The sequence below is a fragment of the Cydia splendana genome, chromosome Z, assembly GCF_910591565.1.
Source record: "Cydia splendana chromosome Z, ilCydSple1.2, whole genome shotgun sequence".
Classification (NCBI taxonomy): domain Eukaryota; kingdom Metazoa; phylum Arthropoda; class Insecta; order Lepidoptera; family Tortricidae; genus Cydia; species Cydia splendana.
The window spans coordinates 12,728,072-12,755,278 of record NC_085987.1 but is presented as its reverse complement, the minus strand read 5'-3'; the positions used below and the strand labels follow the sequence as shown (position 1 = coordinate 12,755,278).

General features: G+C 36.8%; 1 protein-coding gene across 11 annotated transcripts; it reads right to left on the bottom strand.

Annotated features, from left to right (window-relative positions):
• Positions 1-172: 172 nt before the first annotated feature.
• LOC134805175 (serine/threonine-protein kinase mig-15) lies at positions 173-27,132 on the bottom strand. Of its 11 annotated transcripts, none has more exons than XM_063778472.1 (22): positions 26,851-27,132; positions 26,594-26,659; positions 22,464-22,671; positions 21,537-21,713; positions 21,100-21,331; positions 20,125-20,253; positions 19,744-19,974; positions 19,105-19,178; positions 18,599-18,683; positions 18,172-18,295; positions 16,667-16,687; positions 16,156-16,252; positions 13,520-13,649; positions 12,705-12,843; positions 11,051-11,995; positions 9,963-10,088; positions 3,712-4,117; positions 3,296-3,516; positions 3,020-3,210; positions 1,755-1,881; positions 1,425-1,559; positions 173-1,342 (listed from the first exon to the last, which is right to left on the bottom strand). In XM_063778472.1, exons 1-22 carry the CDS (start codon positions 26,914-26,916, stop codon positions 1,094-1,096), a joined length of 4,179 nt encoding a protein of 1,392 aa, XP_063634542.1. In that variant the 5' UTR covers positions 26,917-27,132; the 3' UTR covers positions 173-1,093. The 11 variants fall into 11 exon arrangements, with proteins under 11 accessions (XP_063634542.1, XP_063634543.1, XP_063634547.1 ...); XM_063778473.1 differs by having other exon boundaries at positions 1,425-1,553; XM_063778477.1 differs by having other exon boundaries at positions 3,712-3,916.
• Between the last annotated feature and the right edge of the window lie 75 nt (positions 27,133-27,207).

Here is a 27,207-nt window from a genome sequence, read left to right as displayed (position 1 = left end):
TTCTGATTGTCAAAAATTGACGTTCGCCTCTTCCAGAATCTTATTAATTACTCTTTGCTATTAGTAAGTCTTCCTGTTACAATAAAATGCCTTTATAAATGTTAAAAATACATAATAAGCTAAAATGTATTTAATGTAAAGGGATTTGTTGCATTACATAATATAAATTCGATTGGTTTATGTAAATTTTATTGTGATGCAGTTTGTGCTTAGTAATACTGTGGAATTATATCTAAAACAACAAATTTTCTTTTGGTATTTTATTGGGCTAAGGTATACTCAAATAAAGTCATCAAATATATAATTTTCAATATGCACAGTTACCTTTATACATGTAAATTATATGGTACACAGCAAATAAATAATAAATAGTATCAAAATTTTATGATTTCCATTAATAAAATTGTAAAGCTTGATGTGATAATAATATGATACAAAATGAGTTGACTAAATTGCAAGTTCTTGTTTTAACCATAAGGTTTAGAATAATTTATACATTTAACTAATTTTTATAACTTTAAATGAAAATCAAAAAATACTATTATCATCATCGGTCAAAATGGCATTTTTCTTAGTTAAAATTATATAACCAATTAATATTTGTATTATCACCCAACTCACTTAACATTACAAACAATATAATATGGCATAATAATCAACTGATACTTTGATTTGAATTACATTTTCTTTTAGAAATTATACATTGATTGCAACAAAATAAAAATCTAAGCAATATTAGCTTACTATGAATAATTGTCAATATCAAAACATTTATCCTATAGGTTATTGCTTAATATTAAATATTTCTTAGTATGTAGCTTGTATTGAAATTACAATATTCAGTACAAAATGCCACAATTAATAAAAGATAGGGGCCGTCATATGCTGGATCGTTTAAGTATTTTACGATTGTCTTTTGAGCACTTAGATATAGAGAAATATCTTTTACCTGGTCAGTATAATTGATCAAGTCTCTGATATCCATACGGCCAACAATGCGCGTTTTAATTACTTACGTTGACTAAACTACTCGACTGGCATGTGTTCTGGGCCGCCTGCTATCATCACAGACTTTGCGCTCGTACTAATCTGACTACCAGTTAGCCATTCCGGGTTTGTTCAGTGTCATAAAATATATTTGACAAGAAGAGCCCCCTTTAGCAGAGGAAAAGAATACTTTGTCATTGCGCTCACATAAAAATTTGAGCCGCTGAGCTTTCTTGTGCATAAAGACACCATCTAAGTGCCCACTTTCTACTGAACGTATTTCAATAGCTTTATTCCCCCATCCCATGATTTGCCCAGTGCCGATGTATGCTACCGATGTTGGCATTTCGCCCCACTGCAACAATATTGTAAATTATATTAACAGTTTCGTATTAAGTCTCTGCAGAAACTTGACACTTAAATAATTGTATACTGACCTGAAGTACAATATTTTTGCTGACACGTCCGTATGTATTGACATACACTCCCTCATTATCGTAGCACAATAACAGTTGCACTCCATTTGAGTTCGGCAGAGGGACAATGCAGTGTGGAACTATAGCCCCCTGTATCTGAAAAGAGTACATTTTAAACTGATATTGCACAAGAACAACTTGACAATGCTAGCTTGTTGAAAATAATAATAGAGACCAGTTGAGACAGTTATCAAATTAACTTTCCGTTTGAGAGGTATGATCCCACAGACAGATTCACAAGTTAGACTGCGTGCGTCGGGGGTAAAATAATGCAATAATACGAAAACTCACATGCTTTGGGATATAAATGTCGTAGACAGTGGCAGTGTCTAGATCAACGGCATGGAAGCCGTCAGCTGATCCATAAATTACTTTCAGTCTTGTGCCTTCTTCAATAGTGAGATCGACCAGTAGAGGCCTGGATAGAAGGAAATATATGATTAATATAGTTAGCTCATACGAGGTTTACGGTTGGTAATCCTCGTATGAGCTAACACTGACGGCAGTCAAATTCCATGAAGAATGTATCAATACACATTGATACATTCTTCATGGAATTTGACTGCCGGTCAAACCCAATGGGGTACGCAAGCAGGCTGAATTACGAACTAAAAACATACTAACTGATAAAATTTTCATCAGAATTACACTGTCAACTAATCGACAATTATTTACATGGTAAAGCTTTTCTATCTCATTTTAAAATGGTTCAATCAGTCTCGAGAAATAAACGCCTCTCACTAAACGTGACGTTCACGCTAGAATCCGTCCGTCTTGTGCTGAAGTATGGAAAACAAGAAATTGCTATTTTGACGGGTATATATTGCGTTTATGTAAGTATATAGTTACTGTACAATATATACTTCAAAATTTAAGGAATTTAATGGTAGAATTTTTTTAATAAGGCCTCGAATTTATAATCATTTCCATATATTTTTAGTGGCCATTTTTGTGATAAAATGCTCATTGTGTATTATATGTGTCAACGTTCCTATTGTCTAAATATATACATCGATTACTACCTGATTACTACTTATTGAATGTAACCATTTTGACATGCACACATAGATATTATATTATTATTCACTCGTTAGATCTAGCTCTCCTGAAAAATCTATACCTAATAGCAAATGGAATGTCATGAGCTCACGAGTACTACCCATTGCTATCTTCACCGGATGCACCTGTACAGTGGACATAAGTCAGTTCGTGCTGTCCATCGTTACAACTGTTACAAGTGTTAGGTGACCCATACCCGCCAACAACGACAGCATAAAGGGGCCCATTGATTACCTGTCCGCTGGACGGTATCGGCCTATCAGTTGTTCGGAACTGTCAAAATTTTGTTCTAACTGACAGGCCGATACCGTCCGGCGGACTGTTAATCAGTGGGCCCCATCAAGCGGTTATCTCATCGCGCACCCAGCGCACCCGTCGGGAAACCCACTCACTCATGCACTGTTAGATAGTGCTTGAAAATGGAGACCTAGGCTCTCCGAAACATGGCGTGCGAGGGACACGTGTGTTAAATCGTAATATTAGCGTAATGGATGTACCTGTGTTGAAGGTCTCCAAAATTCTTGAAAGCCATGAATTTGTGATACGGTTTTGGAGCCCAGGCGTAAATTTCAATAGAATCCTTCAAAGCAATGACGAGAAACTTTATACGTTCGTATTTAACGATGCGGAAGTGTACCGCGCCCTGCAGCTCGCCAACATTTATCCAGCCATTTCTTCGTTCTACTTGCTGCAATATCGACAAAAAAAAATGCTGTTTAATAACGATACGAACAATTTAGATCTACATTAATCTCTCAGGAACTATAACTTACATCGCTGAGACCATCTGTGCGCAAAATTTTAGATTTCAACCAGCTCAAATAATACACGCGAACACGGTTCTTTTTCCCTGATACTGTCACAAGGATATTTTGCCCTTCTAACACTTCCATTTGCTGGAAGCGGCGTCGAGAGATCAATTGATAAACTTTTCCTTGACCAGAACGGTCTAACAACATCAGTCCATTTTCAGTGCCGATGAGTAAATTGACACCTGAAACAAAAATAGTTTCGAACATTACAACATGTCACAACGAACAACTAGCCGTCGCGAAGTATATATATATATATATATTATATAATGCTGAGTACATGAAGGGAAATAAATAGGTGGTTATGGGTTATAGGTATTCCAAAAATGTTCATCCAATGAGAGGAACAAAATCTTAGCAATATAAAGGATACTCACCCCATAACGCAGCACATAGAATCTCGGAGTTAAACCGTTTCTTGTACTTTCGTATTTCGGGAGTGTCGGAAGAAAGATCGTGCCCGGTGGGTGTAACGTTGACATTGACATGGCTCTCGCGGCGCGACGCGTTCCCGCCGGAGCCGCCGGTGCCGCTGCCCGTGGAGCCGGCGCCGAAGCCGAATGTGAGGAACGACCGCTGCTTCTGTTGCAAGGGGTGGAATTGTTGCTGCGAGCCCACGGAGGAGTTGGAGGGGGAGTGTTGTAAGGCATGCGGGTGCGCAGGCGCGGGCGACGCCGCGCCGGACACGAACGACTTGGACGGGGTGGACTGGACCGAGGACGGGAGCGGGTGATGGTGGTGGTGTGCCGCCGAGGGAGTGCCACCTGCGATCGCTTGCCTATACTGCAAAGAGAAAACAAAACTGTTACTAAGGAGGAAGTTTCATCAATTAGGCATAATGGTTTGACTATTATTTCCGCTCGCACCCCTCTCCCAATTTACACTGAATGCTTTTAAAACCTTACGCCTTAGCAGTAGTACTAATGTAGTAAATCATTATCAGATTTTTAGATTGGATTGTATAAATAAAAGTGCGAAAACAAAATCGGACTAACCTCAAATTATACTTTTATTATTTTTTATGGACAGGCTTTAAAGTTTATGTTTTTAGATGTTTACCTACTTAATTGCTAGTTATTAATACGTGATTGGTTAGTCATTTAATCCCATCTTCCAAGTATTAGTTAAAGTTTCAACACTAAATAGGTATAGAATGTTATGTATTAGCTTGATGACTGATACAAATCTTGAAAAAAAAAAAAAACTGTGATCATGACTGTGTAAACTGAATTTGATGACAGCAAGCAATGAATGACTAACATTCCGATTAACATATAATTAAAATGTATAGTACAATACAAATAGTATTTATAAACATATTTTATTTATAATTTTTTAATTGGTTTACGACTGGTCAATGTAAAGTAATTCAATATTTACACCTTATTCCATTGTTATAAGGCGTATAATGAATACATATCTTGACGTCGCTCGTACGATGTACTAATGTACTAATAAAGATACTAGTAGCTGATTTTGAGTTATAAGTTTGTTAAATTTCCACTTGCCCCAAAGTTAAAATGTATAGGCGCAAGCGCCTAAAGGTAACATAATAGGTATATACAGGTCATGTCTGCCCACAGCCAGGAACGCGGCAAGGAATTGCAACCATACCTATTCATTTAAATTGCCACTCATTTTTCTTCTATTTGTTACTGTTATTAAGCAGCCAAAAAGGCATATTTGCTACCTAAAAGCTCGAGTAAATATATCGTTTGCATTTGACGTGACAGTTCGATATAATGGAAGCAGTTCAGATAATGCATAAAGTATAGGTACAGGAAGGAGTAAGATGCAGCACTAACGTTCAACAAAAACGGCCTATGAGAAATATAGAAGCAGTTTCTGTTGCATCAATGTGATTCATACTTACGCAGTGTTAGCGCTGCCTTCAGAGCGGTCGTAGGTGATGTCTCCGGGGTGTTTGCATGATCGACAACCATTATAACATTAATATGATATACCAAAAGCTTTCACCCACAAGTATTTCTCGATCACAAATAAACTTTATATGTGACTGAGTATTCAATATTATCAAGTAGCTTTGTAATGTTAAACGAAATAACGATGAAACCTTAGAACACTTTTATTCCTCTGAACAAGACTGATACAAAATATTACTAATAGGGCACATCAGTAGGCTTAGTATAGGAGCGCCGCGATAATATCTCCCCCGCGAGATAGAGTGCCCGTCTTTTTCTAGCTGTATGTAGTCTATCTTGCGGGCGAGATACTGTCGCGGCGCTCCTGTGCCAAGCCTGGTAATAGATGAGGATTAATTCAGTAATACAAGTCATAGTACATAGGTTTCATCATTTTTTGTTATAGTAGAATGACATTTATACACAATTCTAAATGAACTTTAGTCATTGACACTGTTGATAAGTAGGAATAAATAGCTACGAATAATTAAACATTTAAAAATGTTGTAAAAGCGTGTCAAAAATGGAGTATACATAAAGCCCCACCGTGATAGGTGTTTCGCCGTTAACGCAAATATGACATGATTCAAACTTTGAACTACATTAACTGCTGGTGTGATACACAAAGCACAATATTAATAAATATTAACTATTAGATCATTAATAAACTAACACACTAAGCTGATAAAACAGTTCCTAATGTTTCTAAGGACATCATTGTGAACTTACGTTTTAGTAAATGGATTACTGTGCGCGAAATTAACTTACGCACAATAACTATTTTTATAATAAAAACAAGTGTTCAATTGAATATTTTAACTTCTTAAGATGTAATGGTTTATGCACATTAAAAAATTTCATGGATTAGATTATCATATATAGTGGGTCAAGCAAATCTTAGCAGTAGCAATGTAAAGCAAACTAAAGTAGGGCAACACTCAAAGAGCAGTATTGCGCAAAGAAAAGCAGCAATGTACATCGAACTAAAACTTTTTGAAGTGAAAACTTCTTTAGCGGCGCTGGGCACTTTTTGAAGTGGGGAAAAAAATGATAAACTCGAGACAGCGTAACGCGATCACGTGACCGTAACGTTTAGATGGCCACTCATTTAAATGGCATTTAAATCAATAAAGAAAAACTCAATGACATTACATGAAAAAGGTTCTAATCTTGTACGGGTTGAAATACGAGGATCTCACAGTTACATTCTAACTTTATATCACTCAAATATAATTCAATAAAGCTACATCTTGATGAAATCGCTAATAAAAGCGAACTCTAGTACTGGTGAATAAAACTCAAAATATCATGACCAAATATATTTAGATGCGAGGTCTGCAAGGTAACTTTACAATTTCTATTCGAATTTTAAACAATTAACGCTATAAATTTGAATTTCTAATTTTAAACAAACTCACTGACCAGCAATTTCGGAACTAAAGTTTTTCAATAGAAAGGAGGATGGGTCAATTATACATAGTGCTGCAGACATTTTGGACTAGTCATCAGTGGCGGCGCGTCAAACATATCCATAGGCAAGCCGGGCCTAATTTGGCTTACATATTTCCTTTACAACTCTGCTCAAACGTCCAAAAACAGGCAAGCCGGTGGGAATCGGCTTTTATGGACGCGCCGCCACTGCTAGTCATTGAGTTTTCACTTCTGTGGGCACTCCCGGAGTGCAACCCGTTGTTTTTTTTTCCGCGCGCCCTACGTACGTTAATTTAAATTGTCATTCACAGTTTATTGAAAAAGACCATAGTCGGTTTTCCATAGTAAGTTGGCCCTTAAGTCAATTTGATTCGGTTTTTTTTTGTGAGTACCTCTTTGGTGAAGGATATTTTTGCTGAGTATCAACATCCTACTAGTGACAGTTTTTGACTTATTTTCTTTAATGTATTGTTTTTCGGGATGTATTCGCGTAAGCGATTTGCTTCAGTTTTTTAAATAGTGTACTTTATTTAGGTATGCATCGATACTCAAAAAACTAATACCAGTTGTCATATAAAAAAAAAGAATAAAATAATAAAATAAAAATAAACCATTTTTTTTATGTTGTGGTGAAGTAGTGACACCTCTAATTTTTTTTTCTAGTTCTAGGCCAGACATTGGCCTACTACTTGCCTAAATATCAAAATTTTCCAAACGGTACTTCCTGTCAAAAATTAGCAATGTGTGTGGTCAAGTTCTGTACTCCATCGGTGGTTTTCAATGTAGTATACAAAGATTAAGTTAACAAAGATTTTACTCTTAAATACGACAACCTGATAGGAAATCGCAAACCGAATCGAAGAGTTTGTATACTACATTGAAAAACACCGATTGAGAACAGGACTGGACCACACACATTGCTAATTTTTGACAGGAAGTACCGTTTGGAAAATTTTGAAATTTAGGCAAGTAGTAGGCCAATGTCAGGCCTACAACTAGAAAAAAAATTAGAGGTGTCACTACTTCACCACGACAAAAAAAATGTTTTATTTTTGCTTTACTTTTTTTTCCTTTTTTTATATGACAACTGGTATTCGTTTTTTGAGTATCGATGCATACCTAAATAAAGAACACTATTTAAAAAATTGAAGCAAATCGCTTGAATACATGCCGAAAAACAATACATTAAAGAAAAAAATTAATAAATTCATAAGTCAAAAACTGTCACCAGTAGGATGTTGATACTCAGCAAAAATATCCTTCACCATAAGAGGTACTCACAAAAAAAAACCCGACACAAATTGACTTAAGGGCCAACTTACTATGGAAAACCGACTATGACCTTTTGAAATTGTTATTAATATGGACGGACAATTTAAAAGCCGTGTAAAAATGATGTTAATCAAAATGATTAACAAATTTGAAGATATCAAAATAAAATTAGAAGCGGAATATGCCGTTAAACAAGAATGTATGAATAAAATCATTGCTTCCGCAGGTAGATGTCATACTGGATTTTAATATTTTATTTGATTTCTCAGTTGGCAATGTAGGCACCTTAGCTTTGCTTAAGGTCATGTACAATCTTATTTAATACTTATATTGGTATTTAATGGTGACAGCAGAAATTAATATCCCTTGAAATAGAAACGATTCAGAATGTAAACAAACAAGAATAACAAGATGATGGCTGTCATTCACGATCCACATTCCACAGATAAAACACAGATGACACGCGATTTTCGAATTATTCGAACACAGTGTTGCTAACCCGCGATTTTTCAAATTTGCTGCCGTTTGCTACTGACAAGATTTGCTTGACCCACTATACCTAATAATTTGTCACTTTCCCTGTCGAACTAAGTGTCATTTTTATGTGACAATAAGACTAGAGTTGTTTATTTGGGTTATTCCCACTAGTTACCACCAAGTTCTTGTGGTACCTACTGGGAATTATTTTTCCCAGTAGTTACCAGTGGTAAATGGTGGGAAAAAATTCCCAGTAGTTACCACTGGTAAAAGGTGGGATTTTTTTTCCCAGTAGTTACCACCAAAATTTTGTTAGAGTTCAATAGGTACTAATAAACACAGTATAAATACATTCATAGTCACCTGCAATCATTTACGGGGTAAATATTTAGGTCATACTGAACAACTTTTACTATGGAACCAATATCGAAAATTCGAAAAAAAAAATTTACTCTCCCATACAAATATCAACATCAGGCCAGCCAAAATGCTCAGCTTAGCCAATTTTTTTAAATAAATTTATGCTTTAATAATTTATTATAAATTGATTAGTGTTTCATTTCAGTAAGCTGCCATGATAATGATCCAAAACACTAAAGCATAAATAAACTGTTTAATTACCTAATAAAATCAGTTGAAAAATAATCTAAATGGATGATTAAATTTATCCTTACATTCACATTTTAGTTTTTGCACTTGTACCGGTTAAACTTTTTTAATATTTTTGATCACTTTTAAGTAAGTTTACTGAAACACTAATCGACTTACAATTATTTATTAAAGCACTCTTTATTTATAATATACTATTTATTCTGTTTTTATTAGTATTGTAATTTAACAAAATTTTGGTTGTAACTACTGGGAAAAAAAATTCCCACCTTTTACCAGTGGTAACTACTGAGAATAAAAATATTTTTTCCCAGTAGTTACCAGTGGTAAAAGGTGGGAAAAAAAATCCCAGTAGTTACCACTGGTAAGAACTTTGTGGTAACTAGTGGGAATAACCCGTTTATTTTAGTAAAATGGCACTTAAATTTGTCTGTTTCTTTAAAATTGTGTTTGTTTGAACGAGACAGATCAATTTATTACGATCAGAGGCAATAAATAGGCATGGTTAGTATTATTTATGAATAGCTACTAGCGACCCGCCCCGGCTTCGCACGGGTTAACAAATTATACACATAAACATTCCTCAAGAATCACTCCTATCGATAGGTGAAAACCGTAAGAAAATCCGTTCAGTAGTTTTTGAGTTTATCACGAGCATACAAACACACAAACAGACGCGGCGGGGGACTTAGTTTTATAAGCTGTAGTGATATAACTAAAACGATTATCTTTCTATGGCTATGATAGGAACTGATTTTCAGCTTCAGTGCGGCACAAACTTCACTATCTGCCGAGCGAAATTTTATGTAGCCCAAAACTGAATGAATAATACATATGACGCAAGGGAGAGTTTGGTTTATAAATAAGCTATCGGTGGCAAATCTGCAGGAATGGAAGTGAGTCGTAGTATAGCTCACCTCCTCGCTGGTGGTCTTGTCGTGGCGCGGCGGCGTGGTGGGCTGGCCGGCCTGGCTGAGCAGGTCGGGCAGCACGGAGCTGGTGCGCGACCCGCTACCCTCCGCGCCCGGCGCGCCTCCGCGGCCCTGCGGCACAACACACGCTACACTCTACGGTCGCGGCCGCGTGGCGTCACGCGGCGCGCCGCTGATCCTCTGGGCTGCGGCGACATCGCGAAGCCACACTAACTTCACTACATTGCAAACCTCATCGGTTACATTTCATTTCCAGCGTTATGGTAAGTCCGGCGGCAACTGAACGTGACAAACACAAACACGGCAGCCAAAACATGCAATAGTAGAAGACATTCACAGTAATTCACGAATCGTATTCTTTTCCGCTTCTCTTACATATTCGTTAGAAGTTCATTCTCAAACTGTTAGGTTCCAAATGTGTTCATGACATGGGTTTCAATTTCGCATATATTGGCAGGAAGACGGTATTCGCGCAGTGTATAATTTTCGTAGCGGTTTGTTAGTAAGTGAGAATCCAGACTTGCAGTTAATCCAACCGTAAATTAATACAAGCTGTTAATCCAAGATCCAATTAAAATTATTTCTACTACTACTACTAATATTTTTTAAGTTATTGTATAAATTACTGATAAATTTTGAAGTACAATTTTTATTTAATACAACAGTATCACGCCAAAACGTAAGACGTATGAGCAAGGATTCAGATGACTATATTTACGACTATAGAATCTTTTTCCCGACACGAAAAGAAGAATAGGTACCCAACCAATACAAAAAATAACGTCTAATGCACATCAACATCACCAAACAGATGCAGAGAAAATAAATATCCACAAAGCCAATGTGTTTATAGTATAATTAAATACCATTAAAATACTACTCATTGAAATATGACACCATTCCCATGTTCTTTATTTCCGAGATAATATTAGCTACAAGTGTAAGTCATTTGAATAAAAGCATGTATACAACCGCCAATTCATGTTAGTTGTAGTTAAATGTTAGAAACTCAAACCCTCATACCATGATGTAAGTATAAATGAAACAAACTATCCTGAGCTGGGAGCAATTACCTTATCCTGAGCGAGTACCGCTTCCTGCCCACAACCGGGGATAAGGTCAGTGTGACGGCTATAGTGAGAATTCCTTCGAAACACTATATCTGATTCAGTCTTTTCTCTGCGAGGCCTAACTGCGTTAGTGGAGTCTGCCTTCTGTTCCGAGTTCTCCAGAGTACCGGCGGTCAAGTCCGGAGTGCCCGCTTTCTCAAACGAAGCGCTCGAGGTAAAACAAATACTCGTAGACGGAGAGTCACTGTTGACGCTGCTTTGGCGGCTCGGTCCACTGTTTTCGCTATCTTGCCTAATCAGTGCCGCTACACTTTTCAGGGCGTCTATCGGATTGCTGGAAGACGATTTTCCTTTGTCATTTTTCTTCACCTCGCCCTGTGCTGACATTTTTAAGCTGTCGTTCATTTTTATGAAATCCGTCAGAATGGGTTCTCCCGAACTCTGCGGTTTCATTATTTGTTGCTTTCTCGAGTTGTTGAAGATACCACTCGATCTAAGTTGTTTGCTGGGTCCCACTTGATTTTCATGTCTCGGAAAGTATATGGCAGAATGCCGAGTACTAGGTAATGGAAAAAGATCAGAGTTCTCTCTTCTGAATCCTCTAAAAAATCTATTTGGAGAACTCAACTCTGTATCGTGTTCCTTTTTGTACTTAAGGATGTCAGACAGCTTATCGTGAGTAGTTTTCTCCGCCGGTTTTTGGAACAGTTGCTTGTGTCGAGACGGCGGCGTTGCGATAGCTTTATACTTGGCCCATGCATCTTCCATTTCGATCCTGGACTGACGCTGAAGTTGCAAGCGCTTTTGGTCTCCTTCTTTTATCTGACTTTGTTTCTCGTTTGATACATCAGCGTTTTTGGACGGAAAAAATCTAGCAAAGTCCCAATCTTTCAGCAATACGGCTTCATCCACTTCGGTGGGGACGGAATTGTTTTCGGTATTCTCTTTCTGTAGTTTGTCAAACCGCCACACAAAAAATACAAATAAATAAAGGTATCAAAACCAGGCAAATAACCCTAGGAAACAAGAATTCTGCTCACTTATCTTACTTTGGCGTGAAAATATATGGTATAAATTAATGATTAATAAAATGGTACCCAGAAAAAAACGTTTTTAAATTTAATGGAAAATGCATAAACTCTACAGGGCTAGCTCAACTGGTCTCAACAGCGCGCAATTTTCTATAATTTATTTTTTTGCAACGTTATTTTTTACAAAGATTTTTTAGCGTAGTATGTACCAAATGAGATATTAGTTCAGCTAACCTACATAAGGAAGGACATAGGTCACACTGAAAGTTTTGCACATAATGTTTTCTAGTTTTTTGCACTTTAAGTGGATTTTTGCGAAAATACTTTGAACCAATGATTTTGTACGATTTTAAATGTTCTTTTGTCTCCTACAGTACATTTTAAGATTTAACATAAGTTAGGAAGTTTTGTTGTAGTTTTATATTATATTCACTGTCAAATTTACATATTTTGTGTTCGGCATAATAAAAGCGAATAAAGCGTGTAGATTGACAATTCTTAACTCGCATCGCAGAGTTATTATTTAGTCTTAAAAATATCGAGTAGATTATTAGGCAAAACTTCAAGTGCGATCGTTGCGTAAGCACGCGGTGTGTGTTGTGTTGTGTGATGTGTTGAATACTGACCCGTTTCATGACGAGTGTGCGGTCGCTGTGCGCGTCGTCGTCGGGCGTGGGCGGCAGAGGGCGCGTGGGCGCGCCGCCCGCCGCGCCTCCGCCCTCCTCCGACACCGCGCTCAGACCCCCTCTGTAGCAAAACTCGGGACTGCCAAGCGGAACCAAACAGAACGGGGCGGGAGGGATGGACAAATCAAAGGGCGAAACGTAACAGAAAACGCAAATAATATATACGTCATCGAAACAATATTATGCAATTATTTATGTCAAAAATATATTAAAGGAAAACTTCTTCTAGATGTGGAGTGTCTTTTCAAAATGATAGGGAGGCAAACGAACAGACGAATAGCCGGGTGGTATCAATACAGTGATCATTGTCAAATCTAAAAGCAATTTTGATTAGGTAATATTATACAATATTAGGAAGAAATAAGTTTTGATCCGAACATTGACATTTGAATCTGTTTTTAGACAACAAGGATACATTTTTATAAACTTTAATCTCAGAGAAATTATGTACTTAGGTAATTCTCTGTTTTAAAAAGAACTGCATTTATAGCTAAGAAAAAAATAAAATAAGCCCTTTTGAAATGACACTCCTAACATGTCCAGTTCAGCATTTACATAGCAAGCGTGCACCGAGACAGTATCTCGCGCGCGACATCGAATATCCGTACATTTCTGAATAATAAAGTAAGAAAACGACGGGTAGTTAATTTCGCGCAAGAGCCACTGTCGCAGCGGACTCGTGCTAAGGCCGCTGGGTACGTGTGAATGTCAGGATCCGGGGAGATTTTCTAAAAAAACATGAAACGCATACTCACAGCGGTTTCGGAGGATCACTGGCTAGGAGAGTGCCGTCATTGCGTACTCGACCACCACTTTCTTCAGGGTCAGAGTCACTGTCAGAGTCATCAAACGTTGGTTCAGGGACATTTCTTTCGACCGGTGGACCTGTCAATTGAATATTTTGAAACATTTAAATAAAAAACCGCAGTTAGCAATATAACGGAACTACACAAAAAATAGCACGATATTTTTTTTTTCTTGAGCCCTATTTTTATTACTTGTCGCTATGCAGTTTATTTTTACCCGACAAATAAAAGGAGGAGGTTCTCAATTCGTCGAACTCTTTTATAATTTATGACCACATCTTTTCACTTGATATTTTCATTCTTCGTGTTCGATAGGCAATAGGATTAGGTATTACGCAAAACTCTACGTAGGGGGCGCCACTACCACTATCCATCACAATCTGGGGGTACTGCGAAACAAGAAAATCTTGCATATTCGAGCGATAAAGAGGCAGATAACTAAATTTAGATTTTCGTGTTTCCCGGTAGGCCCTTGTTAACGGGTAAGTAATATAAGACATAACAACTTACACTATAATATTCATATTATATACGCTCATATTGTATAAGTTTGTTTAGTATACCGTTCAAGGTGTATAACGAACGTTAGATATAACATCAAAATATCTATTATTGTTAAGTATAACGTTATTTAAGTATAATATCATTGTATATAATGATCATTATGTATAACGTTCATAATATCTCAGATTTATAATGTATATTACTCAGATATTACTCAATACATCTAACACCAAAATGCATAATGCTCGTATAGAATAACCTAACCTACTTTTCTGGCAGCAGTTTGTTTTCTGTAGGGGTCGCAGTTCTAACCTAACCTAACCTACTTTTCTGCCAGCAGTTTGTTTTTTTGGAGAGGTCGCAGTTCTACCTAACCTAAACCTACTTTTCTGGCAGCAGATTGTTTTCTGTAGGGGTCGCAGTTCTAACCTAACCTACTTTTCTGACAGCAATTTGTTTTCTGTAGGGGTCGCAGTTCTAACCTAACCTAACCTACTTTTCTGGCAGCAGATTGTTTTCTGTAGGGGTCGCAGTTCTAACCTAACCTACTTTTCTGGCAGCAGTTTGTTTTCTGTAGGGGTCGCAATTCTAACCTAACCTAACCTACTTTTCTGACAGCAGTTTGTTTTCTGTAGGGGCCGCAGTTCTAACCTAACCTAACCCACTTTTCTGGCAGCAGATTGTTTTCTGTAGGGGTCGCAGTTCTAACCTAACCTACTTTTCTGACAGCAATTTGTTTTCTGTAGGGGTCGCAGTTCTAACCTAACCTAACCTACTTTTCTGGCAGCAGATTGTTTTCTGTAGGGGTCGCAGTTCTAACCTAACCTACTTTTCTGGCAGCAGTTTGTTTTCTGTAGGGGTCGCAATTCTAACCTAACCTAACCTACTTTTCTGACAGCAGTTTGTTTTCTGTAGGGGCCGCAGTTCTAACCTAACCCACTTTTCTGGCAGCAGTTTGTTTTCTGCAGAGGTCGCAGTCCTAACCTAACCTACTTTTCTGACAGCAGTTTGTTTTCTGTAGGGGTCGCAGTTCTAACCTAACCTAACCTACTTTTCTGGCAACAGCTTGTTTTGTATAGGGGTAGCAGTTATAACCTATTTAGTATACATACGCTTTTATATTTTATAATCATTATACTAAAAGATAGTATATACTATGATCGATATACGTTATGTATGTTATATAAACTGAATTTATAGTAATTGAGTGCTATATAAAAATCATTATACAAAATGAGTATTATTTTAACTGACCGTTATTCCTAATAAAAATATTGATTTTGATGTTATAGCAAACGTTCATTATATCTTGTGAACGTTATTAATATGAAATTATATATTATGTAGTTATATCTCGGGGGACGCACCCCTTGTTAACAAACCGCATTGATGCATCAATGTCATATTCTATTGTCTGTGAAAAATTATCAAAAAACAGTTTAAGGCACAGTATGTATAAGTTACTCTATGGTTTACTAGCTAGCTTAGTGCTGCACTCTGGCGGCAGAACATTGCAGTAATACCCCCTATTCATAAATTACGTGCCTTCTATGGTACCCCCGGAATTTACTTCTAAATTCGGAAATGAATACTACAAATTGAGGTAGTAAATCTGAATAGTGCCAATACAAAGGCAAGTAAATATGTAAAAAGATTGACATTGACATGGGTTTGCATTGTGCTTACTTTAGTTATTTAATATTTCACTGCTGGATTTAATTTTAACATTTATGGTAGGTACAGTCACCTGTAATAATATGTTACACAAAGAAGGCCACAAAAATATCTGATACGATCTTATTTGTAGAGCCATAAGCGCGTGTCACATATTTTTGTGGCCTTCGAAGAGTAACATATTATTGCAGGTGACTGTACTATAACCGGTGTGTGAGCGAGTTTAAAAAATCAAACTACCTATTTTTTATTTATAGTTTGGTAACAATCTTACAATAAACAATGTTAATATAAACATACGAAATCATGCCTGCCCCCTATAATCCGGGGTACACAGTAATAAGGAGACCGCCTTACCTGACTGCTGTTAGACGCACAAAATTACACTTAATAAAAAAAAGACAAACCCTGTCCGTTAGTGGGTGCTCGCGGCGGCCGGTTCGGCGGCTCCCCGCCCGACACCACGCCCAACTCGTTCAGCTGAGCAGCAAGTTTATCCAAGTCCTTCAAATATACATTTACAATGTTGTTTACTTTATACATTCACAGAAATCCTGTTACCGTCGATATCAATTTGATAGAGTAATGCGATGCGAGTTATCATTTTATTATATGCTCTAGATAATTTAACACTTAAATTTGCATCAATACTAAAAAACATGCAATAAATTGCGACAGTACTGATTTTCAAAGTTCAAAAAAATAAGTACATTTCAAACATTTTTATCAAGGGCAACCAATCACTATTGGTCTGTAGCCTTAGCACGAGTGCGCCGAGACAGTATCACGCGCGCGAGGACTATCAGCCTTTTTCTAGCTGTACAAATTAGTAAGAAACCAGATACTGTAACGGCGCTATCGTGCGAAAGCCATGTTAAAGTAAATAAAAATAATATGCAAATAAAAGTTGGGACCCACCTCCGGCTTTCGTGGTGGAAGCTGCAGTTGAAGTATAAATCGGGTGCAAACAAAGTATACAGCGTGACATGAAATAAAAACAAAAAGCAAATAAAAAGTTGCTCTTTGAAGTCCTTGCATTTTATACAAGAACTTTCCGTGTAAATGTCGCAGTCAAAAGTGTGAACTGGTCAAAAGAACTTTTAACCGACAAAAACAGGCAAAACTGCTTTTGACTGAGCATGTTGGTCAAAAGTAGTTTTACCTGAAAATCATTGGTTAATAGTAATTGTGACTGTTACTATCAGTCAAAAGTACTCGCAGAGATAGGTAGGTTAGGGTTATTTTTTTTTTGCTACGCCCAAAAAACTAAACTGTTCCCAGAGATAGGTAGGTTAGGGTTATTTTTTTTTGCTACGCCCTAAAAACGAAACTGCTGCCAGAAATAGGGCGATTGTGCACTACAATGAATTTTACTGTCCGGCAGTCCGAGTTTTTACGGTCCGATATGGCACGCCATTAAATGTATATAGTAGCTTGTGCACTAGACGTAATTTTACCGTCCGACATTTTACTTTTCGCCATTCCGGACGGTTTTTTTCCGGTCCGAGATGACAGCTATGAAAAACGTGTTTATGCTTGTGCACTGCGTGTGGAATTAGTATTATTCATGACTTGGCCTGGCGTTTCATGCTACTACGCCGCACCTGCGAGTAAAAAGACGGACAAGTGCACAAGCCAATCATCCGTTTTTTTCATGCCATATCGGACCATGAAAACTCAGACTGCCGGACAGTAAAATTCATTGTAGTGCACAATCGCCCATAGGTATGATTTTCAGGTAAAACTACTTTTGACCAACATGCTCAGTCAAATGCAGTTTTGCCTGTTTTTGTCGGTTAAAAGTTATTTTGACCAGTTCAAACTTTTGACTGCAACATAAACATTGTTTTACACGAAATTATCCTGCATTTGGCTACAAGGTTACTCAAAAATTGGTTACTTAGGAAGAGAATCATCTGGTACTTAGTAGCAAAACCTTAGGACATTTGTAATGTATAGACAGTTATGGTAGATTAAATGTAAATGGGCTTACTACAATGATTTTCTAAAATTGATGACAAGTAATGATTAAAATCACAAGAGAATTACAAAATATTCAGCTAGTAGCAACTACGACCGTTTAACGAATTATAAAATTGATCTACTTGATGTTTAATTTGTAGCTAGGTATATTGGAAGCAAATCATATAAATTGGTTGTCTCTCTCTTCTGAATGGAGGCCATTCGTGCCACCTTTATCAACCTGTAGGTATCATTCTATAGTGTGGCAAGCCAGCTTTGTCAGTAGAAAAAAGCGGCAAATTTGAAAACCGTGGGCGCCATGGGTCGAGCTCCCATACAAGTTTGAATTTCGCGCCATTTTCTACTGACTAAGCTGGCTTTCCAGGCTATACAACCCGAATGTTGTATAGCCTGGAAAGAGCCATTGCGAGAGCTGACAGACTGTACATGTTTGTAATTACCATGGGTTTGAACATGTGATGAGAGCCGCGTTGCGGCGGCTGCGGGCCGCTGGCCGGCGGGGTGCCGTTGTTGGAGCCGGAGCTGTTGGATGAGCCGGATGACTTCGGGGTAGGCGGAAGGGGCCTGGTGTGATCAAACATACACATGAGGAATGATCAACATGGCCGTTGTTGACAATTGAACCATTTTATTTTTTATTTGTATTATTTACAAACAATTGGCAATATTTCAATAAGTTTATTACAGACTTATAATATCCATAAATATAGGTATACATATTTTTGTTTTACGTTATGTTGGTAACAAGAAAAATGTTTCTTCTATTTCACAGATTGAAAAGTTGCCAATTGTCACGGATGTTAATCGAAAGTATGTTAAATTTATTAAAATATGTATTTGCTACAAAAGGCAAGTCACAAAAAATACCTGTATCTGTTAGGCTGTTGTGCCTGCGGATCTGGCACTACGATCAGTCTTTGAGGAATGGAGGGCCTCGCCGGCGGGCCGGGCTCTGCGGCACAAACGTTACAAATTAATAAACACTCCTTACAAATAACTCACATAAGGATAGGGAAAATGCAGAAACGATATTTGTATCATTTTACAAGCTAATTCGGTTCAATAGAATCCTTTCAAATGATAATTAAAAAAAACTAATTAGATGACAGTCATGTACTTAATTGCCGTTTTGACGCAATGCTTAGCAAACGTGTGATACCATTACTGTTAGAATTTGAACAGTCAGTTACTATTAGCTCTAATAGCTCTCAACTGACGCTCCGGACCTAAAAGGAGGCGTGAAGCCCTGAAATTAGAAGAAAAAGAAAAATATGTTTACGTTCAATATAAAAACTATGAATTGGACCATATGTATTTTGAATAAAATTATGTATTGCATTTTCCCTATTTACATCAAAAGTTAGTGCAAGTACCTGGAATTTCTTCACGCTCCTCGCGCTTGCTGTTGCGTTTCGGCGGCGGTTGGGGCTGCGCTCCTTCGGCGGCTCTGAGTTATTGACAATATTAATATGTTACAGTAGGATCACACGCGCAGACATATATCTAAGCAGGGCCGAACGCACGCTCTTCATGTGCCAACAAGTTTTGACACCCGAGTCGATTCCATAGGACCAAGGTTGAGATTGAGACCAACATTAATATTTTCCAAAGTTTAAATTCGTCTTATATTTTTCAGTGTTATTAAAAGGTCAGGCTTACAATTTCATACAAATCATGAAAGTTGCGAGGCATATTAGATATATGTATGTTCTTATCTTACACAGTGTAAATAATCAACGCATAGAGTATTGATAGAATAAAACTTCATACAACTGTGCTGATATCAATAGATGCGCGCGTCGTTTATGTAGCGTTCCCACCTGCGGTTTGTCACGTACGTGAGTTCGCCTACACTCACGCACTAACGGCAACCCACTTAACTGACCATTGAGGACTTTATGACATTTCAATAAGGTTTAGAGTTATCTGTGACTATGGCTAGTGACTATCCCTCAGCACCGTTGTACGAAGCTGTTGACCTGTCTGTAGAGTCCCTTGTAAATTGTACGCACCTGCCCTCTTGTATCTGCTGGAAGTTGCGGCGCAGCGTGTCTCCGCCGGGGTGCGCGGCCGCGTTGTGCACGATGGACGACGGCTCGCCCGCCACCGCGTTCTCTTCTTCTTCGCCTTCCGACCCTGAGTATTTGTACTCTTCGCGCACAGAATTATCTTGCTTTCTTTTCTTACACCTGTCTATATGATCTTTCAGCTGTATTCGCACCTGTCTCTCTGTTGGCTGATCCCTGAAATAAGTCATTAATCAATACTTGATATACCTGTAGGAAGTGCTCAATCTGTTCGTCATGTTCAGTTTTGAACGTCATTGTCATGTGCCTAAATTTATCAGTAAGAGTTAACATTGAAGTAAGTTTATTTCATGTACAAGTACATACCTAATAAAAGGATGCTTCAGTAGCTGCTCTGTGTACGGCCTCTGATGATAATCTTTGACAAGAACGGTTTCAATAAAACTGTGAAATTTCTTCGCCCACTTCTTTAACTTTAAACGAGGCGGAGGGTTTCTGTAATGTGTAAAAAATGTGAAACATTAAATGCCATTTGAACATACAGCGATTTTTTTCTTAGAATTCGATATCGATAGTTTAGAGGTAATGTCGCGAAGTCTGTGAACTGGGACACCAATCAGTTTTTAAATACAGACTCACTGCAGTAACAGTTGTATAGTAAACAGAGTATTTAATATGATCTATACCGTTTGAGCGACTAAAATTTGTCAAATTAGCCTTGACCTACTTAACCTTAACAATTGGTTCAATCATGTACAGATATTTTTCCCGATTAAACTTCTTTTTGATGAGTGATGACTATATAATTAAAATCTGTTTCTTATTCTCATGTGAAAATACATTCCATGTGACTATATGACGGAAATTCGAGGAGATAATTCAGATACCACTTAATTTATTGATAATTAAATAATTTAAGAACAGTGTCTGTGTAAAATTATCACTTAAATTTTAAAGTAATCGCAATCCGAAACGAAAACATGAACTAATTAAATACCTTGGCTACCTGGCCTGCCTCCGGGCGACTTAGTCCGAATAGTTAAACTGGCCGACCTGCCCCCACCCCACCCATTAAGTGCTCTCGTACTAAATAACATCTACCATTGCAACTTTGTAACCCTCTTAGGGCATGAATTTCGTGATAAAAAGTTTCTTAATTCCTTTTTTTTCAGGTTATAGTTATAATCTGTATGTCAACTATCATTCGAGATCTGTTCAGCCGTTTATGTGTGAAGGAAGAAAATACATCCAAACTTGTAAATATCTAAACGTACAAACTTTCACATTTACATTATTATTAATAGGATAGTAGTAGTATAAATAGCGTGGTGAGTAAGTTACCTTGGGATAAGAAAGAGAGCTCTCATAGGGTGCAGATCGCACAGAGGTGGTTGACTCTCGGCCATCTCGAGTGCAGTGATACCGAGGGACCAAAGGTCAGAACGATTGTCGTAAGTCGCGTCTGGATTCTCGTCGCAGGCTATCACCTCCGGCGCCATCCAGTATGGCGTGCCGATGAATGTATTTCTCCTGCCGATTGTCCTGTCCAACTGCGCGGATACTCCAAAATCAACTGTTGACAATACAATCAGTATATACATAATAATATGTTTAACTATAACCATTTTACAAATTACATCATAAATATATACTACCTAAATGTATCTACACTTACACCCAGCTCCTGTCAGGCTCGTCGTGTCGTGACGTGCGATGGGTGGGCGGTCTTTACAGCGAGGACAATCAAAATAAATAAAACATTCGATAGATCTACTTACCCAGCTTGACTTCAGCGTTATCCGTAAGCAGGACGTTTTGCCCTTTGATGTCGCGGTGGATGACTTTGTTGGAGTGTAAATAACTGAGGCCTCTCAATATCTCCCGGCATATGTAAGATATCCACTCTTCCTTGAGAGACTGACCCTTTGTTGATTTTACTAAGTCTGTTACCGAGCCTGCAAGAAGAAAAAAAGGAAAATGGTTGATGCTACGTATTTTTAATTCAGCTTAATAAAAATGTATGTTTATATGCATACAATATAAAAGTATGAAGTAAAAAAAAAGTAGGTATAGTCAACATTTTAATTTCGTATGCATGGCTTCATCTCATACATAACAAAGTTATTTGCTGGCTGTGCCTGGCTGCCTGAATGCATACGTTTCATACACCTAACATTCGTTGCAAACGGGTATAAATTAAATTGTAAATTAATGGTTTAGCAATGTGCAATATTATATTAATTCATACATAATGTTTCTACAATGGCTTTAATTGCAAAAGGACCTTTATGATGAATTAATGAAATAATAAACTAAATCATATTTGTCTATTTGTGTATGTAATTTATGACTACACTCTTGCTCTTTATTGTCCTGCTCCTGCTAGAGGTTTGTTCAAACTTTACATTCTTGCCAAGCCTAATGTAAAATAGTCTAACACAAAATTTGAAAATTATAGTGTTGTTATTTTTTTAAACTCACCTTACTTTTATGTATAGAATTAGCATATGAAATATAAAAGTAATGGTACATCATGTACTATATACCTATTGACCTTTGGCAAAAAAAGTTAATTATTTTATTCCTTTACATACATCGTCCATCTTGTTGTTCTTGTTGTTGTTTTCCCATGCACTCTTCAAGTGTTGGTACTCCAATTCTCCATGTTAAAGCATTGTTACTGTACAATGAAAGATAAGACTTACCAGCTCCACAATATTCCATCACCAGCCAGAGCTGGTCATCCTTTCCCGGAGGGCTCTTCTTGATGAACGCGCCGTAGTATGTCGCAATGTTGCGGTGGTTGGAATACTTCTTTAGCACGTTGATTTCAAGTTTGATTTCCTCCTCTTCGTCCTCTGTGACATCCATAACCTTGATGGCCGCGAGCTGGCCGGTTTTGGTATGACGCCCCTATGTAAAAAAAAAACTATTGTAGATAAACAGTAAACAATCAGAATTGTTTAAAAATCGAATCATATTCGCCACAATTTCAGGACTGATAATGAGCGTTCCGAATAGGTAAAATGACAGCTTACAGACTGAAATCTAAATATTTTAGACCAATTTTTACCTACAGGTTGACAAGAAAGACACAAACAGATAAATATAACTTTAATATACAAAACAGTACGTCTTAATTCAGCTAAAACGGTATGCTCAGTATTTGGCAAAGAAAAAAAAACTACATAATACAGTCAGCACAGCGGCAGCAAAGTTGCTAAGCGGGCGAGGTGTTCAAAATTACCTTGATATGCTCTTATTCTCTTAACAATAACAATAAAGCCGCGTCAAGATAATTTTGAACACCTAGCCCGCTTAGCAACTTCTGCTGCTGACTGTACAAAATATTGCACTTCCTTTTCACTATTGTCTCTCTCTGTCTCTCTATAAGGAGCATTTGATTAAATTAACCAAGTTCATTGACACAAATTCACTGGACTCTTTAATTGTGATGCTTACCAACGCCCTATAGTCCTAATCATTACTGTGTGTTATACAGCGGGAATGAGATGCTATGCTTACAGGAGCATGGTACAGTCAGCAGCGAAAGTCGTTAACCACGCGATTTGTTGAATTGAAAAATCTGCATGATAGTAAAAGGAGCAAACCGTGCAGATAATAATTGGCAATGGATCTGCTTAACAAGGTTGCTGTACAGTAATAAAATAGGGTTGTTGTCTAAAAATACTATTAACTAACTTGTAAACATATAATAAAGTATTACAACCCGTATTATATTCATTACATGTGACGTCTTCTGCTGATCCATTTTAACCCACTTTTAGTAAGTAAGTTGGAATACAGTGCAGCCTTTCATTAACAAAAAAATGGAATAGGCGATTTTAACTAGACTAGGGAACCTAATATTTCGTGACTACTTTTAAAAAAACTCGTATATTGTTCTGTCAATCAAAAGAAAAATGTAGTAACTATGTATGGGATGCATACAGGGTTACTGCGTATTAACTTTGAGTAGCAGTGCGAGATACGAGATTTTTTCAAAGTACCTAGTGACGATTTTCCAAGTTGATATTGCTTCTTCCTCCCATTCCTACTAATTAACCTGTGATGCAGGAAGTGCTGATAAAGTACAATTAAGTAGATGGAGGTAAAATAAGTCCGTTTGGGCCAAGTTGGCACTTGGCAGTGTCAACATGTGGCTGCATCATACTTGCCATAGTACTTATCGTGCAGATTTTACTAGTGTAGATGGACCTCCTCCTTTGTCCATTGGATAAAAATAGCAGAAGCAGAAATCGCTTGCAAGCTAGCTTACATAAAAAAAAAACTATTGGTCTCAAAATTTGTCTTGAGATATTTGCCCAGGTATTGTTTGTTATATTCTTTAACAGAAATCAAAATAGAGGCAGAATCATACTGTAGAAATACAGTCAAGTGTATACTTGCAATACTGCTACTACTGCTAGCTTAAGAAAAAACACAGGAAACAATTCGCCAAGTAAAATGGGCAAAGAACATTGAAGAAAAGAGTTATTCAATTACAACCAGATATAGTCACCAGTTTAATGACTTACACAAACAAAGTTGCTAGCCGAGGCTTTAATGGAAGGAAAATGTATTAGGTAGTAATTCTAGGTAGTAGCTACCTAGCCAGATTCCACTTCAGTGTTCCTTCCTGCCCAGGGAAATTATACAAATAATTGAACCTATCAAATTAATCAATCAGGAACCAATTTGGGTAATCAATTAATTGCTACTTTTAAAGTACCAGCTACTCAATATGTAGCAGTTTTGTAACTCGGTAACTTTACTCTTTCATCATAATCATGATTGTAAAACCTATGTGTTTTTTGAAATTTCATAGGAGGTATACGAAAAATAAAGTTAAGCAATTTTAAACATTCGCGTGCCCATGTTAACTCAAAAAAATTGATAAATAATACAAAAAAAAGAGTGCAGCATGCAAGCTCAGATCAACTAACAATATGTGCATTGCTATGTTGACCAGAAAGTTAGTTATTATTAGACAAAAAGTTTAACTTTGTTGGATGCCAATTAAGCAATACTTACAAAAAGATGAAACTATAGATGAGTTCATTGATAAAGTGGGACCTTTTGCCTATAAGTGAAATAAATTGGACCGGTATTAAATAAAATATCAAACAATATAAATAATTATTTCCTTTAGCCACCCAGAGACCTAAAAATAGGCCTTCCATTCCATTGAGTTTTGAGTCTTTATTTTTACATATCAGTAGGGTTAAGATGGTCCGTTTTTATCCGGCATCATACCTGTCACGTTCTATTTAGTATGTAAGTGCAAAAGGGACACAAACATGACATGACAAGTGATAACAATGTGACCATGATACCGCTGCAGACTAGAATTTTGTTTTGGAAAGTTTTGATTTGTGGGTAGATGGAGGGAATTTATAACATGATACAATAAAATAATCTCTAATATGTAGAAGTGCAATGATCATATTTAAAGCAATAAAGATATCCAACACAAGTAGCTAATAAACATCAACTAGAGGTAGAAAACCTTCTTGCCTTTTTTTGTGGCTGACTGCCATGTTACAAGTCGATAAATTAATAAGTTTACTTTGCAGTCCTCCATTATTTTATGAAAATTTATTACAGGTTTATCAACTCACTTAGCTGGAAATGTGATCTTTTACAGCATTTTATCAGGCAACCAAGGCCCATATTTATTTACAATTTTACATGTTTGAGAATAATTAATTTTGTTAAGATATTTTTTTCAATTTCTTTCAGTTTAAATATCAACTTAAAGCCTAAATGAAATGGAATAACACTTTTTGTAAACTATGTTAATTTCAAATATACAATACATATACTACCTTTCAAAAGTGGTAAATAAATCACATTTATAATAAGATGAAGGTTTTAAACAGACCAGTCAATAATGTTAGTTATTTTGTTTATAAGGCTTGTTCACAAAAAAAAATCCAGTTTAATTATTCAAGTTCTAATTAGAGATCTTGGTAGATTCTTACTTACCATAATTATAAAGGCCAGACATTAATTATTCAGCATTATTTCATCTTCAACCATTAATTGCATTAAATAATAATAAAAAATACTCTTTTAGCTCAGTATAAAGGTTTAAACCTTCACTGGTTATTTATGGTTTTGTGGTAGAATGGATGGTTGAATGGACACCAATAACATCAATGTAGGTCTATATTAATTTTATCATAATTTACTATTCATGTTGTAGCAATCCAGGTAGTCAGCCTTCACATTAAGGAGAGCACATTTGATTTTCATTGCCACTGTATATGCAATTTTTGGCATATACAGTGGCGATCAAAATGCCTGAAGGTTCTGTCCCTAAGATAAAGTCATTTTCGTGGTGTTGGTGAATATTCCCATTTTATCACTTGAATTATGCCCAGTTATTTCTCATAATAGATTTAAACACATTGTTTAACTTTGTTATCACCGTGACACATAATTTTATTTGTATTCCAATTGTAAACTATCTGTTATCATGCACCAATATATTATAATGATATATATAATGTTATTGTAGGTTAGCATGTTTTGATAGATTAGAGTAGTGACCAATTCATGTTATGTTACAATATCATATGCCGAAACCTAAGTTTAATCTCAACCAGCAAACATTAGCACTGTTTATTATAGATTGAATCTAATTTGTCAAAATAATATGGTATTACATTATTCACCAAAACTGTTTGAATATACATTTCGCCTAGCAAACAAAAATGTTACATATAAATATTTATCTAATATAAGGCACCGTTATGTATCTACTCACGACCGGATTTAAGGGTAGATGTAAAATACCTACCTGTGTTGAACCAAGTAAAATAACACATACCTTGTACACCTGTCCATAAGTGCCATTGCCAACCACTTCTATGAGTTCGAATATACCAGCTGGATCCTGAAATGACGCATTATACTCTTAATTGCACGATAAAGCCTCATTATTAAACCTTCACTATGAATCACGCCCAGTGAGATCATTGCCCTTTCAATAATTGATTGAGAACTTATTTTGGACCTTACGAATTGGGGTCTCCCAATTAATTAGATTAGATGGAAAATAAGCTTGAGTCTAATTCAAAATATTACCTTTAGAGCGCTTAGGTCAATGTCGTCCAATGAACAATTTACAGACGGTGCGAGTTGATGCGCCATTTTGGAGTATATTGTCACACGCGAAGACAAAGCACGAGAACTCACATCAATGCAATAAGTGTAAGAAACTACTGTTAAACGACATTGACGACAAAATAATTATATTTAAACATTGTACATTTGTTTAATATATTAAACACATTGTTTACAACTAAAATTGAGTAAATTACAAATACACAAGTCGAACGTCGCACACACACCCGGTGGGGATGCCAGATTTATTTTATGAGTGGGATGACAGAGAGAAGAAAAGAGTAAAGCGCCTGGTTGCAGTCCAAACTGTGCAATTGT

Bases quoted from the DNA above. Each gene is read 5' to 3' on its own strand.
- LOC134805175 (XM_063778472.1), bottom strand. From the start codon at position 26,916: ATGGCGCATCAACTCGCACCGTCTGTAAATTGTTCATTGGACGACATT. The intron at 21,714-22,463 runs GTAAGTCTTATC...TTCTTCTTGCAG, and splicing joins GATGGAATATTGTGGAGCTG to GCTCGGTAACAGACTTAGTA. The intron at 16,253-16,666 runs GTGGGTCCCAAC...GTATATTTGAAG, and splicing joins TTCCACCACGAAAGCCGGAG to GACTTGGATAAACTTGCTGC.